The sequence below is a fragment of the Zalophus californianus genome, chromosome 12, assembly GCF_009762305.2.
Source record: "Zalophus californianus isolate mZalCal1 chromosome 12, mZalCal1.pri.v2, whole genome shotgun sequence".
NCBI classification, from domain to species: Eukaryota; Metazoa; Chordata; class Mammalia; order Carnivora; family Otariidae; genus Zalophus; species Zalophus californianus.
The window spans coordinates 78,033,567-78,050,585 of record NC_045606.1 but is presented as its reverse complement, the minus strand read 5'-3'; the positions used below and the strand labels follow the sequence as shown (position 1 = coordinate 78,050,585).

At 48.3% G+C, this 17,019-nt stretch overlaps 1 protein-coding gene across 5 annotated transcripts; it reads left to right on the top strand.

The window, feature by feature from the left end:
- Positions 1 to 1,286: 1,286 nt before the first annotated feature.
- FEZF1 (FEZ family zinc finger 1) lies at positions 1,287 to 11,380 on the top strand. 5 transcript variants are annotated; one of them, XM_027574258.2, is made up of 6 exons: positions 1,287 to 1,418; positions 3,948 to 4,082; positions 8,259 to 9,130; positions 9,397 to 9,531; positions 9,776 to 9,908; positions 10,348 to 11,380. In XM_027574258.2, exons 3-6 carry the CDS (start codon positions 8,330 to 8,332, stop codon positions 10,704 to 10,706), a joined length of 1,428 nt encoding a protein of 475 aa, XP_027430059.1. In that variant the 5' UTR covers positions 1,287 to 1,418; positions 3,948 to 4,082; positions 8,259 to 8,329; the 3' UTR covers positions 10,707 to 11,380. The 5 variants fall into 5 exon arrangements, with proteins under 5 accessions (XP_027430059.1, XP_027430061.1, XP_027430060.1 ...); XM_027574260.2 differs by lacking the exon at positions 1,287 to 1,418 and adding an exon at positions 1,729 to 1,758; XM_027574259.2 differs by lacking the exon at positions 1,287 to 1,418 and adding an exon at positions 1,860 to 2,389.
- The last annotated feature ends 5,639 nt before the right edge of the window (positions 11,381 to 17,019 follow it).

Here is a 17,019-nt window from a genome sequence, read left to right as displayed (position 1 = left end):
AGGGAAGCTGGGAGAACGGTAAGAGGCAGAAGACAGAGGAGGGGAAAACGGTCTTCCGCATTGCGGATTTCCAGTTACCACGGGCACCCAGTCGCTCACCCAGGGCTGGACGCGAGACTCACTGGCTGGGGCCTAGTGCAAGACCAAAGGGCCCCAGCACTCCTGCGCGGCCATCATGGCTAAAATAAGGGGACGCTGGGGTCCCAGAGATCTTGCAGCTGGATTTGCCCTTGCCCCGCGTTCCACAGGGAATCACTAAGAAAATGCCTCAAGGAGAGCTCCAGAATTTGAATTTACTAGGGATGTCTAAGTTCACACTCCGGAAAAAAAAAGGAAAAAACACTAACCCTAAAAAGGCAACGACAGCAATCACGTGTATTGTGTAGCTGCCACGCTTCGCTTTTCCATCTTACATTTGAATTGGCCAGTTGGAGCCGGGCTGACATTGGGGTCACTCTGCCAGGAAATGTTGTGGCCTTCGCTTATCTTGAGAAATAATAAATTGCAATGTCCTATTAAGAGTAAAGGGTAATGATTTTGCTTTTCAAACAAAACAATATCTGCCAGATAAAAGGGGAAGAGATCCTTTGGAAGGTAAGGAACCCCAATTATTATCAAGCCTACCGCCTTTTGAACACAGCATATGCTCTTAATTTTTTAAATTCTTTTGCCGTTCCCAAGAAATCCAAATCAGCGTCATTAAAGCCAATTTCTTTCTCTCCCTTTTTTTCTCCCTCTCTGCCTCTTCTTTCTATAGTGGTGTGAAAGTTCAGTTATTCTCCATCGTGAGTAAAAAGCTTTGGAAATCAGCTAATGTGCCAACACCGGGAACATATCCAGGCCCACGGTGCGAAAATGGAATGTGTGCTGTTGAATTATTATTTTTGTCCTGTAGGTTTACATCTACGCCTTTGTATTATGTAAATTTATGAGAAGCTGTGAATCACAGGGTTAGGTAGAGGAGGGGTTTCTTCCCCTCCACAGGCAGCAGGAACCGACCCCATTCAGTCATTGAAGGATGCACAGCCTTCTTCTTCTCCCTGCTTTGTACCCAGACCCAGCTCCTCTCCCCACCGCCGACCCCGCGGCCCGGCAGGGGCTCAGGGCTGCCACGCAGGCCCCAGGGGCCTCAGTGGCGGGCACGTTCGTAACATCAGTCGGCCGGCCCCACGAGGTCACCGCGGGCCGCGGAGTGCTGCTTCCCTGTTTACCAGCGTCAACACTGAGGCGGGGCGCTTAACGCTCCGCAGCGTCTCCCGTACCCTCTTCCTCTCTGGGTCTAACGGGAAACTATGAGGGCAGACCTGCCGTCAGTGAAAGCCAAAGAGTGAAATGAACTTAAAGAGGACACGGAGGGGAGAGAAAAAGAAACATGACTTCCAAATTAATTCAAACCAAGACAGCAATAATTTAACATGGTAAAAGTTAGTAAGATTCCTTAAAGACGGATCAAGCCTCTTCTTGGCATTTACATCTCAACTCTCGAAATGCGTACAATGCCTGTGGGAGCGGGTCTGAGAGAGGCCTGGCGGGGAGGGGTAGTTTGTATCGCAAAGGGGGGTCCACCCGCACCAAGAGAAGGGGGACGGCAAGTGGCTGAGCGTCTCCCTCCCTCTTTCAGGGACTGTGGAAGCCAGCTGGAGGTGGCCGCGGGGTATCGCGCTCGTTGGACAGCCAACCCATTTCCTCCTCTTTTAGCAAGGAAGAAGAGCTTGGCAGGGAGAGCTCAGGAACCGGAATGAAAGGACAAATTGGAGGGTGGGACCCAAAGGGGAAACCCTTCAACAGAAGAATCTAGTTAGAAAATTCTCTCGCTTTCCCCGGGACCGTCAGCAGATACCCAGTAATTCTAAGCACAAGCCAAACGGCTCCGAAGGGAGGATTCTCGGGGGCAGGAGTAGGCACAAAAATGTATGACAATGGACAATGAAAGGTTTTTGGAGTAGAACTCAGAGGTGACCCCCCCAACCCCGTTTAAAATCGGCTTATGAAAGTGTTTTCCGGGAAACTGAAAATGACAGGCAAAACTTATTAAAAGATGCTCTAGTTCCTTCTTGGGCGTGCCACAGCGTCAGGCCTGTTTTCTTTCTCTTGACATCTAGATTAAATGGCCCTTCAGTTACACTCAGTCGTCAAAGCAAGTCTATTAGCGACTGTTCTGTTCAAAAACTTTTCAAACGGGAGTCCTCCGCCATCTGTTACTTGGTCTTTAAACCCGATCCGGCACCCCCTCCCGAAACTCTTTGGTGACTGCCCCCTTCTCCCAGCCTTGGGGGTGGGGAGGGGAGGGACGGAACCGCCGCAGGATCCGCGGGGGTGCGGCGGGGAGAGGGAGGAGCGCGATCGCGCCCCAAAGGCCCGCGGGGGGGCGAAGGTGTGGAGGCCGGAGGTCAGAGGGACGCGGGTGGCGACGTGGCGGCGCAGGCAGTCGGGGCACCGGGCGGGGGGGGGGGGCGTGCTGGCCGCGCCCGGGAGCGGGGGGCGGGCGCGGAGGTCTGGCTGGCGGCGGGCTGCGGGAGTAGCGCCCCAGCTCCCAGTCCCCTCTAAGGGGCTCGAGTCACCATACCTAGCCCCTCCAAGCCAGTGTCACAGAGCCCGGTCGCCCTCGGCCTCGCCAACGTCATTTTAACTGTTCGGGACTCTTGAGCCAGGACCAATAAGTGGAGAGTCCAGCCGGGGAGCGTTGTCAGCTTTTCCGTCTCACTTCGGGCTTCCATTAAATGGCTCTGCTCCGGGAAACGAATCGTGAGTGAGGCGGGGCACCTCCGCGCCGGCGCCCGCAGCGGGAACGCAGTTCCCGTCCGAGGCCAGGGCCGGGGGACGCCGAGGTCGCCGCGGTTATGGAGGCCCCCGCGGCCGGGAGCCGCGGGTCGGCGCGGGGCGCTCCGGGCCGGGAGCCGCCGACTGCCGGGGGCCGGGAGGTAACTACATTGTTAAACGGTTCTCAGAGTTTTTTTCGCTCAAGGATTTTTTGATTTACATCTTTTGCGTCTCCATTTCTCTAAGCTCATTTTCTGCTCTGTAATATTTGAATTTCTATTATACATTTTTCGTGGGAAATAAGGAAGAAAGTTTGAAAATAACATCAAAGCTGCTCTAAACCTCTTGGGTAGTATCAAGGAAAGAATCGCGCTGTACTGAAGGTAGTTTTTATTTTGACCACAAAAATTATCTGGGGACTGCCGCAAAAACGCTAATCAGCCAATTGCATAACCAGCTATCAGTGTAGAACAAGACAGTATATTCGGGGCATCCTCTTCTAATTGTTCATTTCCCAGGATTCAACGACACCGCTGTAAATTGCAGGCAAAACTTGTCTGGCTTTTGTAGCTTGACTTCTAGGTAGTTTCTCGAATAAGTAGGAGAAATTGGGTTGCTTGTTTATAAACTTCTTTTTCCATCAAGTCCAGCCCTGAGTCGAGTCCGTAGGGAACGCACCTCACAGGCCTGTGGGAACGGGTGAGAAAAATCCCAGCATTAGTGCAGGGGCAGAAACAAACCCAGGGCAGGTGATCCCTGTCTGTAATCTTTATCGGCTCATAAACAGCTCTCACCTTTGGGGCTCTTCATTTACTTTTACAAACTGATTTCATATGTAAATACTGTTCTGAGAACAATAATTTCACTAGGTTGCAACGAAGCCCTACTAAAAAAGAAATAGTAGTAACAACAAAGGTCTAAAGATAAACAACGAACCACTCGCCCACCTCCCCTCCCCCAAAAGAAAAGAGGGCTCTGAGTTAACAACTAACCAGTGATACTACCCTTCACATGCTCTACTAAATTAGCAAAAAAAAATCCATATCTGCTTCCAAACTAAAAGCACATTAGTAGCCTTAAATCTGAACTTGTCGCCCAAGTGTTTGTTGATGTGCTAGAAAGTTCTCACTGTGTATTCATTAACTAATCTGACGTACTCAACAAGACTCTTTCCTTGAACCTTGCAGACCCTCCTGTTTGGGGCCTACTCCAACACCCCACCTCCATCACACACCATAAGAAATAACAAAAGACCAGTCCGAGATAAAGACTGAGCAAAACTGCAGAAGAATTTAGGAATGTTTTTCTCCTCTAGAAGGAAGGTAGGTTGCTATTTATTAAACAGGAAGAAGTGCGGATGGGTCTGAGTGCCTGGGGAGGGGAGGTGGTTAAAATAATAATCTTGCCCCATTTAGCTGACCGCAGCTAATAAGACGCAAAGGGAAAGCAGACTGCTATTTTTGATGAAGAGGCAGGAGTCGTGGATGTTGGAAAGACCTGAAAATCCTAAAAACATGACCAGAGATGAATTAATGCACTTGGCAGAAGGTTAGATAAGTTATAATATTTCTCAATCCATTTTTTATTTTTTTAAAATGCAACATATTGTGACTTATTAAGGAATAAGATGAAAGACTGTGGATTATTTGGTCATCGAAGGCTCCATTATATTGCCTTTTATATCAGATTGCAATAATTTTGACCAAAAACTGCACTTGCTTGTGATAGGGATATAAATAAAAAGCCTGTGAAAATCATGCAACTTCTTGAGCAATCAAGAACACAGTTTAGGAAGCACTGAAATAAAAATTAGATTCCATAGGCAAAAAATGAGAACTTTAACTTTTTTAGAGTAGAACTTTTTCTTATTTTCTCAAAGGTCTTAACTGAGAGTTTATCTGGTCTGTTCATGTCAAGGACTGCTCTGCTCTCTTCAGTACATCTCATGCAGGATAAGCCACACAGTTAATACTCACCTTCCACAAGGATTTAAAGTGGGGAAAATAAATACTGCCTTTCTGTGGCTGGGACGGGAGGGACACTTAAATCGCCAGCTCTGACCAAAAAAGAGGGGGATTATAAGATTCTCCAAGAAAATCCAATTGTAGTTTCTATTTTGCCATTAACAAAATGAACAAGGTTTTCTTGCATTCTTTTAATAAACAATTTTGAAGTATTGGACAGTTTTAGAAGCTTCGAAATTTGCCAAATATGCTCTGCTTTTCTTGGTGTTTTGTTTATCTTTCAAATGTGTTTGGAAAAAAAACCCAAAGTACTGGACAGATTTGACAGTAAGATGGAAGCCTTTCCTAAATACATTTTGCATTCTGTTTAAGGTAATCCTTACTTAATTTTTTATTAACAGTTTTAGGTTAGGTTTTGAATAGAAAATACTCTAACAAATGTAATATCAAGACCTTGATTTATAAAAGCACCTCTTCAGGATTAGCAAGCTCAGGTCTGATGGTTTTAAAGGAAGGGCGTAATTGCTACTTTGAGATATCTGTGTTACTCAGATGACACCATACTTTCAAACACTTGTCAAAAGGCAAATCCCGAAAAGACCAGTGAAAAGCAAACAGTTGAAATATTAACTATACAAAACACGTATACCCCTTAGCCAATAATTTTCCTTTTTAGTTCAGTGTCCACCGAAGGAGAAATTTACTGAGGTCAAAGCAAGGCTCTTTTGCCGTTGAGGAGGGAGTGGGGGAGGGGGAAAAGGGAAGAGGGAGGGACACGCGACGAACGTAAAACAAACTGGTGGCATTCAGTCAAGACGGCAGGTAACGCTCGGGAAGCGGGTGAGTTGTACAAGTCAGTTGGGCGCTCCAAAGCTTTCCAGAGCCAGGCCGTTTCGTGCTTCTTTGCTTTTTCCTTTAAACCTGGCCCTGTGTTGGAGCAGTGCAGCATGAGGGGGATTTTTCGATGTTGGGAAGTGGCAGGTAGGAAAGGAAATCTGACCTGCCCCAAAAGGCAGCAATTAAAGTCTTAACCACGACCCATCTGTCGTGGGACGGCCCCCCGCCCCAACCCCGCCTTTCCCCTAGCAAAGCAGCCCCGCGCTCTTTGTCTGAGCAGGGAAGAAGAGGAGACAGGTTCTGAGGCCCCAACAGCAAAAGGAAGGAGAATTGCCAGCGTGTGCGCACCCTGGGTGACCGAGCCCGGGCCAAGAACCGCTCCGAATTGGTGTGGTGTGGCGCGTCCGCCTGGACTCGGCTTTAGTGCCCTACGCGCGCCTCAGTCGGCACTGCAGTACCACTGCATCTGTTCGCCTAGCCCGAAGCCACCCCAAGACCCAAAACGAGGCACTTCCCTGGCCTACTGGTTAAGGCCGGTCGCATCCAGACCTTTCTCCCCATTTAGCCCTTTGGCTGCCTTCAACTTCCAATAGGACTCACGCCTCCTCCCCCACATCCTTAGCAACTGAGTTTCTTCACCACCCTACCAGTTGCCCTGCTTTGCCGCTGGGCATCAAGGAGCCTTCCCAGCCCAGGCTCTGGGCGGTTTCCACCCCTCTGCGCTCGCCCGGCGGGGGCGGGGCAGACCCTCACGAACAGCCCGTGTGAGTGGCCTGGGCTGAGCAATGGGGTAGGGAGGAGGGATTATTGTGAGGTTAATTTCCTCCGTTTGGGGTCCCAACTTCGCATTTTGGGGTGGCGTTCCTCAGGGGCTCAACAATCCCAGGGCTTCTAGCCTGCTTGCCTGCAGCCCCCCTTTCCAGGGCTCTTGCGAGAAGACACCCACAGCCACCCGATGTCTGGCACCCGTCACCACCTGTTCTACACGCACTCACTGAGGGTAACTCACCAGGTAGATGGCACCGTGGGCTGCTGCGGGCGACCACTCACCGGGGCGTGCAGGCCGCCAGGTTCTGAGGCGGCACCTCTGCGCTCTTCCTCCACTTCCTGGCTCGAGCTCCCGGCCGCCGGCTCCTAGCTGCGCAGCCGCTAGTCCCGGAGCTAAGCTCTGCATGTTCGCAGGCTTGCAAAGGGGAGCAACGAGGAGCGTGAGCGCGGCTGCCCTCGGCGCGCTCCGGGCCGCGCGAGTCTTGGCGGCGAGACCCCGCGCAGCCGGAGGAGCAGCCAACCGAGTCTTCCCGGAACACTCCTTACGCTCTACCACTCCTCCCGGAGAGTTTTGACCGGGGCGCCAGATCTCGGGGCGCCTGCATAAGGGGGCGTTGCAGGGGCTAGGTCTCCGCGCGCTCGCGCGCCCGCAGGTCCCGACGCTTGCCGCCTCGCGGTGCACACACAGCCTGGCTGCGTCCCGCGCTGCTGTAAGGAGGAGCGCGGACTCTAGCAGTACGGATGTGGGGGGTTGGGGGTGGAATCCCTAAGTTGTTTCCCTTCTCAGCTCAACTTTCAGTATTTAAAATGCTCCGACAGAGCTCTGAGAGCAGGTACTTAAGAAATACTTTTCCCGGGCTCTCAGTGGGGGTACAAAAGCGCGCGCGCGTGTGTCTGTGTATATCAGGGGTGGGGGCCGGCCGTAGCCGAGGCTTCTTTTGGTGTGACACCCGCTTATTCCTTGCAACTCCTCAACTTTGTGGCTGCAGTGCGTCTTTCCCAAGCTTATGTCACGACATCGCATTTACAAAACCACACACACATAACAAGCCTCCCAAGGCCTTTAATACTCAGGGACGTTTTGTGAGGCCAGTTACCTGCTGGCGTCTTCCAAGTGGTCCAGACTCGGTTCGGGCCGCAGAGACTCTGGGATGCGGGAGTCCTGAGCCCCACGCCCTAGAGGAGCCCTAGAAAGAGGGCTGCGGAGGAGGCGGCGCGGCTTTGACCCAGGCCCAGTGTCTGCCCGGCGGAACCGTGCAGGGAAAGCTCGGATTTCGCTGCGGTCGGCTTCCTGGCCGTGGCTTTCTGGAGCCTGGCGTTTCATAAATATGGCCTGGCGTTTGCCCCTGAATTAGATTCTGTTTCCTTTTTTAGCCCTTGCACAATGATTTTAGATGATGTCACTTAGAGCTAAACGAGAAAATTGATCTCAGATTTGCTTGGCCTTTAAAGCCTGGTTAAGCAGATTGAGAATTAAAAAGACAGAGGAAAAAGCGAAGGGGCGGGGGGAGGATGGTGAGGTGTGCGCCCGAAAGACTGTGCGCAGAGGGGAGGGCGTGCCGCTCTGCGAAGGGCGCCCCCGCCTCTTCTGGGCGGGGGAACTTCACTCGCCAATGAAAAGTAGCCACTGACTGCAGAGGAAAAAAAAAAAAGTTTTCCTGTTGACTGTTGGAAGCGAATTGAGCAATTATCTAGTTTACCTTCTCCTCTTGGAAGTTAACGATTGGCGAGATCTTGGCTGCGTTATTGACACAACACTTTCTATTGATAGAAATAAGTAGTGATTGTCCTCGAGTCATTGGTGCGCCAAGAACTCTGAGATGGGCTGGCAGGAGTCCATTGGGCTGGGCAGGCAGGTTCGGCTGGTGATGCTGGGGAGGAGGAGGAGGAGGCTGCTGGTGGTGATGGTGCCCGTCCTCCTCTCCGCAGGTCTGTGACAAGCAGGGAACAAGGACGACGGCGCAGCCTGGCCCCGGCTGACGGACGCTGGCGACTCAGTCATGGACAGTACCTGCCACAACGCGACTGCCAAAATGTTAGCTACTGCTCCGGCCCGGGGCAACATGATGAGCACCTCCAAACCCTTGGCTTTCTCCATCGAACGAATCATGGCGCGCACCCCCGAGCCCAAGGCCCTGCCCGTCCCCCACTTCCTTCAGGGAGCCGTGCCCAAGGGGGACCCCAAGCACTCCCTGCATCTTAACTCGTCGATCCCCTGCATGATCCCTTTCGTGCCTGTGGCGTACGACACGAGCTCCAAGGCAGGAATGACTGGCTCGGAGCCGCGGAAGGCGAGTCTGGAGGCTCCGGCGGCACCGGCGGCGGCGCCCGCGGCGCCCGCGTTCAGCTGCAGCGACCTGCTCAACTGCGCGCTGAGTCTCAAGGGCGACCTGGCCCGAGACGCGCTGCCGCTGCAGCAGTACAAGCTGGTAAGGCCGCGTGTGGTCAACCATTCTTCCTTCCACGCCATGGGAGCCCTGTGCTACCTGAATCGAGGTGACGGCCCATGCCACCCGGCGGCCGGCGTTAACATCCACCCAGTGGCCTCCTACTTCCTCAGTTCCCCTCTGCACCCTCAGCCAAAAACATATTTAGCTGAAAGGAATAAACTGGTGGTCCCGGCGGTGGAGAAGTACCCCTCGGGAGTAGCTTTCAAAGACTTGTCCCAGGCTCAACTGCAGCATTATATGAAAGAAAGCGCCCAGCTTCTGTCGGAAAAAATCGCATTCAAAACCTCTGACTTCAGCCGAGGCTCTCCTAATACCAAGCCCAAGGTTTTCACTTGCGAAGTGTGTGGAAAGGCAAGTACTCTGTAGAAGGGAGGTCTCCCTCCCTTCCACCCACCCAGCCTGCCTGCCTGCCTGCCTGCCTGCCTGCCTTCCTCCCTTCCTCCCTTACTCCTTCCTTCCTCCCTCTTTCCTTCCCTACTTTAAAAATTTCATTTTATTTTGTTATTATTTGTATGCATTTGCTATAAGGTTATTTCCTTACCACCCCCCTCCCCGCACTGGGCTTGATTTCAAAGTGCTTGTTGGGCTAACCTGTTCTCCCTGTGTTTAACTTTAAGGTCTTTAACGCACACTATAACTTAACTCGTCACATGCCAGTGCACACAGGAGCTAGACCCTTCGTTTGCAAAGTGTGTGGAAAGGGCTTCCGGCAAGCCAGCACCCTGTGCAGGCACAAGATCATTCACACCCAGGTGTGTGTTTGTCTGTCTCAATTTCACCTGGTTTACTTCCAAACGGTTTGTAGAAAAATAGCTGCTAAACTCTTACTCTTTAGCGTAAGTTTGAAATGTGCTAGCTGGACAGGGGGAAATGCCATGTTTTTGCCTTTGTTCTGCTTAAAAGCATAAGAGACAGAATTACTGTGTTTTTGAGTTTGCAGGACTCCCCTCAATAACAAAATACCCTAACTTCCCACTTTTCTTCCCTTTCTCGCAGGAAAAACCTCACAAATGTAACCAGTGTGGCAAAGCATTTAATAGAAGTTCCACTTTAAACACACATACCCGAATACACGCAGGCTACAAACCGTTTGTGTGTGAATTCTGTGGCAAAGGATTTCATCAAAAAGGTATAGAACCCAGGAGGTGTTGCCTTTCAGGGTAGTCTTACTGAAAGTTCTAATCTTTTCCAGGTATTTTAGAAAAAAACAAACAAACGATTTTTTAAAGTGCAGCTAGTTACTGGCACATATGTTGACATTCCAACCTCCTACCAGCGCGTCTGATAAGAATTAGAGAAAGACATGGTTTATATACTGAGGGGGTATTTCCTAACTGCTTGTTCTAGTTTTACAAAATTGGATTGATAAATGTGTTTTCAAGTGTGGAGGGAACGGCCTCATTGTTGGTATTTACAAGTAAACTTGGGGAGAGAAGTGCAGGCACTGAGCGCAGTCCTGCACTTGCTCTCCGAGCTCTCGCAGCTCTTCCACTTGCTTTCCAATCGTCCACTCCTCTCTTTTCAAGCTCTCTTTTCAGATCCACGTCCCTGTCATTTGTCTGTTTCAGGGAATTACAAAAACCACAAGTTGACCCACAGTGGGGAGAAGCAGTTCAAGTGCAATATCTGCAACAAGGCTTTCCACCAGGTTTACAACCTCACCTTCCACATGCACACTCACAACGACAAGAAGCCCTTCACCTGTCCCACGTGTGGCAAGGGCTTCTGCAGGAACTTTGACCTCAAGAAGCACGTCCGCAAGCTGCACGACAGCAGTTTGGGGCTGGCCCGCACGTCTGCTGGGGAGCCCGGCATGGACCCGTCGCCCCCTCTTCAGCAGATGCCACCTGCGACCTTGCCGCCTCCGCCGCCCCCGCTGCCACCCCCTGGGCCCCTGCAGCCTGGGCTCCACCCGGCCCATCAGTGATCAAGGCCAAAGTCCCTTCCCAGCCCCTTTCGGGTCCCCACTACTGAGGCAACGGGGGAAGAGAGCTGGGTCCTCCAGATCCAAGCTTGTCTGCAGACCCCAGGGCATATTGGGCCCCGTGTGTTAGAGCTGATCAGAAGCCTCTGCATTTCCCAGCCTTTCGCCTCTTGCATGCACCTGCTAAATGGTTTTGTGTATTATATCCTATATAGGCACTAACAATTATGAGAAAATTTGGGGTTTTGTTTCTGATTTTTTTTTTTTTAATTTGGAAAGACTTCATCTCGGGTGGAGAGATGGTGTTTGTTTTGTTTTTTTAAAAAACAAAATTCTGCTGTATTTATTGAGATCTGTATTATCCTACCCGGGAATGCTGCACCATTTTAATTTTATTATTGTATATATTTCCATTGTGTTATTCTGCTATCTCAAGATGCCTGCCGATTATTATCATTTCCTCTTTCCCTGAGGTAACGAGACACTGTGTGTATGTTATATATACACGCATAGATGTGTGTGCCTGTAAAGGCACGTTCCACATTCGTGATCACATACACACACATACACCTAGAGAAAGGTGGTTCACTATGGATGAATTTGAATTTCGGTTTTGATTCCTGCACGTGAAAATTGATTCATTGACTGTTGGAAATAAATACTTGGAACATGCTTATTTAATCAACAAACTTCAGGGCTCTGTTCATATTATTCAGCTAGAGATCACTCTTCTGACAACCTCATCCTTCCATATTCTTTAAAAGCCCAGCCCTGGGTTAATATCACCTAATGTTTAATCTGAAAAACTCACCAAGAGCAAACGACAGTCTCTCTAAACAGTTATAACTTTGGTAAAGTAATGAAATTTGACAAAGTTCAGAGACAGATGTGGAGTTTTCTAACAGAAACATGTCTTTGTCCGGGGTCATCTGATACGTTTGTAGCGCTCAGTTAAATGGAAACAACATATCTAGGAGAGGTGTGTAATATTCACACCAAACATGCTTTAGGACAATACCATTTAGAAGGGTATCTATTGTTTGCATCCTGAAGGCACATACTGATTTGTACACAGCTGGCAAAAAGAGCCTCCGTGTTTTTATGTGTGTGTATATGTTTATAGACGAATATACTTCCATTCAAGGAGGAAACATGGATGAAAACCAAAGTGTGGCGGGTGCCAGGTCCTTGAAATGCTTCAAGTGTTAATCAGCAGCTCCGCTGTGAGCTCGGGCTCTGGTGTTTTCTAACTGCAAGTCTCTCCTGTTTTCTTGCCAAAACAGTGAAACAACTGCTAAAGACTTTAATTAAGAGGGGTAATTAGTTCAGATTTATCAAAGCCGGGTTGTTATACTATTAGCTGCTCAGTAGAAGCTGCCAGACAAACTCGCAGCGCAGCGCAGCCATCCCACAGCAGCGGGACCACATCCGGGGAGAGTTGCTGGAGAAAGCGGGCCGCAGGGGTCCCCGCCTCGCCACCGCTGTCCCCGCACCCCTGCCAGCCCGCTGGGTGCGTCTCGGCCCCTCCCTCGGCCTGGCGCTCCCGGCAGGCCTGGCTGCCGCGGACAATCTACCGCAGTTCCACACGGCGGGCGCAGGCTGCAGAGAACCCGAGACTTCCTTCCTGCGCCTGGGGCAGAGCAGCGTCGCCAACTCTTGGAGCGCCCCGACGGATGCAGGAGAGAGGCGCGGGGAACGAGTCTGAAATTTGCTGTCCCGCCTCACTATTGCCCGTCTCGCGGCGCTCCGGGAAATGTGGCGCCATCAGCCAAAGGCGGGACGAAGGCCGAAGATGGGCAGGGGGCACCGCAGGGGCACGGCGGCGATTTCCTTAGCAACCAGAATCCGCAATCAAGGCAGGGAAAGACTGACGCGGGGCGCCGTGAGCCCCCGACCCGAGGGGCTCCTCAGCAGCCCAAAGGCCAGGGAGGCCACCGCCCGGGAGAAGACCGAGGGCGAGGGGGTGAGCGGCCCCCGTTGGAGATCCACGCCAAGTGTAGTCGGGGCCCCTTTCGGGTTGGGGAAGCCCAAGGCGCGGAGCGCGGAGTTGCAGCGGAGGGTTCGGAGAACAGGGAATTACTGATTCCTCGCGAAGACGTGGGGTCTAACCGCCCCCGACTCCTACAGCAGAACGCACACCCCTCGCAGTCCCATCGCCCTCGCGCACTGGGCCTTCTGGGGCCAGGCCCAACGATCGTTAGATCGAATCCCCACGTTTTTCTTTTCCTAACATCCCAACACCCCATCTTATCCTTTGCTGCAACCAGATCCATGTTAGATTTGACTCAGAAAGAGAGGGAGACTTTGGAATTCCATAGTTGGGTGGATTCTGAATCGACGCAGCTGGCAGAAGTGCGGCGTCTCCCTGAATATCGTCGCCGATTGAAAACTCCCGTCCCAGGCGCTGGCTACGTCCTCTCCCAGCTGCCCACGCCACAGAGGGAGTTTTTGGAAATGTCGTAGTTGATGGGTAACCACCTTTTGGAGGTGGCTTGGGCGGATCTTGAAAGCATTTGTTCTCATTGAGTAAACATAATGAGGTCAGGGGTCATTTTAAAGGGCAGAAAATGGCCTTTGCTTTGTGAACTTATCCTCAATAAGTATTTGAACTTATTCTCGAAACTCCAGGATGTAATTCTTGCAGACTTTCAAGGTGACACGATTTTAGTGGTGAAAAGCAAGTTGAACATTGTTGAGGAAAATTACTAAACCATAAAGTAGTTACAGTGAGGAAGTATTTGTATGTGATATTCCATCACCTTTTAACCCACGCTAGTGTGCTTTGACTTAATATTGAAAAAAAGTCTTCTATGGAAAGATAGAATTGGTTTGTGTGTGTGTGTGTGTGTGTGTGTGTGTGTGTGTGTGTGTGTGTGTGTGTGTTGGGGGGAGAGGTGGAATGAATGAGGGAGAGACTGTGTGTGTGTGCGCGCGCGCGCGCGCGTGTGCGTGTGCGTGCGTGCGTGTGTGTGTGTGTGTGTGTGTGTGTATACGAGAGAGCGCGCGCGCGTTGGGGGGTTCTGTTACTGTAAACCGGAATGAATGTATAGGTCTAATTTGGGATGGTACAATAGTTCCAGAGAAGGCAGGCAAAAGGAAACGGTTGTCTGTCTGCTTAGAGGTTTGAGTAGCTTGAAGAGGTGGTGATTAAGTAGGAGAAGCCAGAAGGAAATTCTCTAAAATAAGCACTCAAGAGAACTACTTGTCAGGAGACGAATTATCGACGAATTTTGGTTTATGACAAAGCTGCTAGAGCCTACTAAACAGCAAGGAGAATCTCCTTAAAGATAGTATGAATTTAGAGATTAAGTGGAGGGTGGGCCGATAAAAACTGATGAAGAGGAATACTTAGCTAATAGTCAATGGAAGAAGACCTTACAATTCTGCCCCCTCCAACAAATATTAAAAGGTGCTTTTTTTCCCCCTTAACTGTCCAACCTGCATGTGTGTGTCTGTATGTGCTTACATAAATGTTTATGTTCATTCATGAAACAGGTACCATAAAAGTCTGCATAGCAAATTGGCTCATCCCAGTCTACCTTCTTTTTACCAGCAAACTTACTCATGTTTAATAAGGAAGAGTGGCCAACATTCAGATTATCTGCAGAGGAAAATGGCTTATCTTCAGCTCTCTCTGTTGAAATTAACTTTTGGTACAGAGAAAGATGGACCATAGGTCTTTAAGGACCAATTTTAGAAAGTTACTTATCTGAAGCTTTATGTTTTGGTCAGTTTTGGAAACCAGAATATAGTCCAGAACTAATAATGTAAGTAGTTAATTTCTACCACTTTTAACACAATGCAAATCCTGATTTCCAAATATCTCTTCCCAAAGGATATAATTTGTTCAAACTCAAAATTTTAGTTTGAGAACAAGTTATTGTGCAAGATTAGAACTAAGGTGTCATTTTTTTTCCAGTAGTAAATGAAAGAATTTTTAGAGGCCTCATCGAAGGAGTTACTTGTTAGTGAAGTTTGAAGGTTTATGAGTTTTTTATAGGGCTATGCTCCTTTATGAATGTGGAAGAAATGAATCCAAAAGGTGTAATGGAGTTATGATTCCCAGAATCTGTGCACCCTGTTTGATAGATGCCTCTTTTCTTAGTGGTAGTTAGCAGTGTCAGAAATCATAATTTTGTTAGAATTGGTGACAACTCAAAGCATTGACTAAATTATAACTGTAATGGGTATGTTTTTTCTTTGTAAAGTATTCATCCTCAAATAGACAAGATAAAACATAAATTATGTCAAATTCAAAATTGGGGAAGAAACAAAAATGTTTGTAAGTCTTTGTAGATTTTTGTTACACTTCAAGTTTATGATTTTAAGGAATCATGACTTACTCTGTTACCAAACAGTCCACATTTAAAAGCCTGAAAATTAAAGACAATCCTAAATTTCAATGGGTTAAGAATATGAAGTTGTTGACTTGTCCTGAAAAAGATTTTGAACCAGATAAAACATTGCCTTTTTGCTATGTTTTTGCCAAACCACAGATTACTTTCACACAAGAAATTACACACTTTCATTAGGTTAATTAAAAACCAAAACATAAACCATATTTGTAAGTAGAAGATACCTTATTATGAATTTCATTGTTTCTGGAAATCAATGCATATGTTCATTCCAGCTCCAGGGCATACTAACTAAAAACAAATATTCTAAAGATATATTAATCAACACACTGGTCATTTGTGTACTCGTCACGCCGAAGCAATTGCCAGTTCAAGCCACGGTAGGTTATCTTACTCCAGGCAATAGACAAGAGGAGGAAGCCTGGTGTTTAAATGACCTTGACAGGAAAATTGGCTTCTGTTATTATATTTTTCTGCTTGTATTGTGACATGTTGCTCATAATGAACTTTAAGCAAAAGTCAGAATCCGTCATGCACTTGAATGGGCACAAAGTTATTACAAATACCCATGTATATTGTCTGTTCAAGTTTGAGGTGACATTGGTATCAAATGAAATCATATTGCTATTGGTCTTATGGAGATAAAGTTACTAAATAAAGATGAAATAAAATTCTGTCAGTAGAAGTCTCCAGGGCTAATCTTTTGCCATCAAACAAACAAATGTTGCTCATGGGCACAAAGGTGGGAGTGGAGAGAGAAAACATCACGTATCAGTTCCTAAGTGGAACTAGAAATCTATCATGAAAGGAAGAACAGACCTTCAGTTTGATTTAACTCTGTCCTTCTTGATAACAAGAATATAGACATTTTGCGTGTAAACAATCTAAAAGTTCAGACGCCGCCTGATGGAGATCCCTCAAATCACAGTAACAAATTTGGTGATGTCTTTTGATAACCCACCATAGAAATGTAATTTTTCAGTTAAATGTGAACCAAATCTGGAGTAGGTGAGACATTCCACGAATGTATTTTTTTTACACAAATCTCTGAATAAGATTTGCATCTTCAAAATTTCAGCAAAAACCAGAGTTTGGAACAAACCTCTATAGGACAAGGAACCCAATTTCTTTGATGAATAATAGGAAGGGGGAGAGGGAGAGGAAGAAGAGAAAGGGGAGGAAGAAGGGGGGGCAAAGGAGGAAGAGGAGACCAGGAAAACCTAACATTTGAAAGAGATTTTTTTTAAAGATTTTTTTTAAATTTTATTTATTTGAGAGAGAGAGCACAAGAGGGGGTAGGGTCAGAGGGAGAAGCTGACTCCCCGCTGAGCAGGGAGCCCGATGTGGGACTCGATCCGGGGACTCCGGGATCATGACCTGAGCCAAAGGCAGTCGCTTAACCGGCTGAGCCACCCAGGCGCCCTGAAAGAGATTTTAAAAACAGAATAACTGGGGTGCCTGGGTGGCTCAGTCTGTTAAGTGTTCAATTCTGGATTTTAGCTCAGGTCATGATTTCTGGGTGGTGAGATCCAGCCCCTCATAGGGCTCCCCACTGGGCATGGAGCCTGCTTAAGATTCTCTCTTCTCTGACCCTGCCCCTGCCCTCCCTAAAAAAAATTAAAATAAAATAAAAACAGAATAACCAATTGCTATGTATGACTCTCATTTCAATCCCAAATCAATCAAATGAACTGGAAAAATAAAAGTCACTTATGACACCTGAGACTCCTGGAAATTTGAACACTGACTGGCTGTTTAATGAAATTAAGGAATTATGTTGACTTTTTAAGATGTGAAAAGAGTATTTTGGTTTTGTTTAAAATAGTTTTTTAGAGCTATGTATTCAATTATTTAAGGGTGAAGTGATAATATGTCTGGGACTTGCTTAAAAATAATATAGGAGAAGAGAGGTGAATTTAGGTACAGATAGTAAGATTGGCCATAAACTGAAGGGGGAGGGG

Coding starts and splice junctions, on each gene's coding strand:
- FEZF1 (XM_027574258.2), top strand. CDS start 8,330: ATGGACAGTACCTGCCACAACGCGACTGCCAAAATGTTAGCTACTGCT. Junction 9,131..9,396: donor CTTGCGAAGTGTGTGGAAAG/GCAAGTACTCTG, acceptor TTTAACTTTAAG/GTCTTTAACGCACACTATAA. Junction 9,909..10,347: donor CAAAGGATTTCATCAAAAAG/GTATAGAACCCA, acceptor TGTCTGTTTCAG/GGAATTACAAAAACCACAAG.